General features: G+C 64.9%; 1 protein-coding gene across 1 annotated transcript; it reads right to left on the bottom strand.

Annotated features, from left to right (window-relative positions):
• Nucleotides 1–54: 54 nt before the first annotated feature.
• On the bottom strand, nt 55–871 carry LOC121026222 (uncharacterized). Its single transcript, XM_040469091.1, has one exon. The coding sequence runs from the start codon at nt 799–801 to the stop codon at nt 55–57; it is 747 nt and encodes a 248-aa protein (XP_040325025.1). The 5' UTR covers nt 802–871.
• Nucleotides 872–1,157: the final 286 nt, after the last annotated feature.

The raw sequence follows: 1,157 nt of genomic DNA, 5'->3' as shown, positions 1-1,157 counted from the left end.
GCAATTAGGGAACAAGAGAGATCATGGATCTGCCCCTAAAGTGCTGGAGACCTCTCAATATGGGGTTAGGAAGAAAGGGGGACCTCCCTTGCGGTCCAGGGGTCTCCTCCCTCCACAGACCCGGGGCTGGGAGGCAGCAGAGGGCACAGCCTCCCCAGAGTCCCAGAAGGCGGCGCTGCATCCCGGAGGCGCAGGCCAGGACCGTCTGGTGCTTCTTCGCCCGTAGAGTGCACTAGGGAACGCGGGCCCGGCTCTCACTGGTTCATCCCTCCAGGCACAACCCGTCCTGGGGCTGAGAGGTCGCGCAGCGGTAGCCCGCATCTCACGCCCAGGCAATGGGAAGTGGCAGAGTCTCACCACGGGTGCCAGGTTCACTCCCAGGACTTGGCACGCTTGGCGCTGCGCTTCTGCCAGGCTGCTCTCGACCCACACGTCGCCGACTACTCGGATGGTGGGCAAGGTGGTCAGCGTCGGGGTGGCCGCCCTCCCACTCTCCTCCAGGGTGCGGCCCCCGGAGCAGGGCCCGGGGGCCGCGGGCTTGCGGAGGCTGCTGTCCTCGCGGGACAGCGGCGGCGGGGGCGGCACCTTCCTCTGGCCGACCGCGACCGTCCGGGCTTCGTGGCGCCTCCTCCTGGCAGCTGGCCGGCGCGTCCGGACGCGGGCCTCGGAGGGCTGGTGCCCCAGCATGTACACCACCTTCTCCTCAGGCGCCTCCAGCGCGGCCCTTACTGCAGCGCTAGAGGCTCCTCCACAGGTGGCCGGGGCCAGGGCCTCCCGGGGCCTGTGCCGCCGCCTCTTCATGTGGCTCAGGAGGTGAGGGCGCTAGGGGCCGCCCGCGCTTGCCAGGTCTCGCTGCCGCCGCCGGGCCCTGATGAATTTCCTACCAGGAAGCCAAATCAGAAGGCAGGCTGTTGAGAGTTACACCACAGTTGCTAGGAGACCAGGCGCTTTGTGAGGTCACAGTGTCTGCTTATCCTATCACTGCAGGCTGCCCAAAGCTGCCTTAGGTTGGGCTGTGTTTAAGTTTATGCCCTTGAGAAACACCTGCACATAATCCTACCTGAGAAGGCCCATAGTTCTTGACGAGTTCAAGAGGGTTGTCCTCGACGTGAATGCACTGGTGCCTCAGCCTCCATTAAATCCATCTCACATGAGAT

Source organism: Herpailurus yagouaroundi, unplaced genomic scaffold, assembly GCF_014898765.1.
Source record: "Herpailurus yagouaroundi ecotype Mexico unplaced genomic scaffold, PumYag 67840, whole genome shotgun sequence".
NCBI lineage: Eukaryota > Metazoa > Chordata > Mammalia > Carnivora > Felidae > Herpailurus > Herpailurus yagouaroundi.
This window is presented reverse-complemented; position numbering and strand designations above follow the sequence as displayed.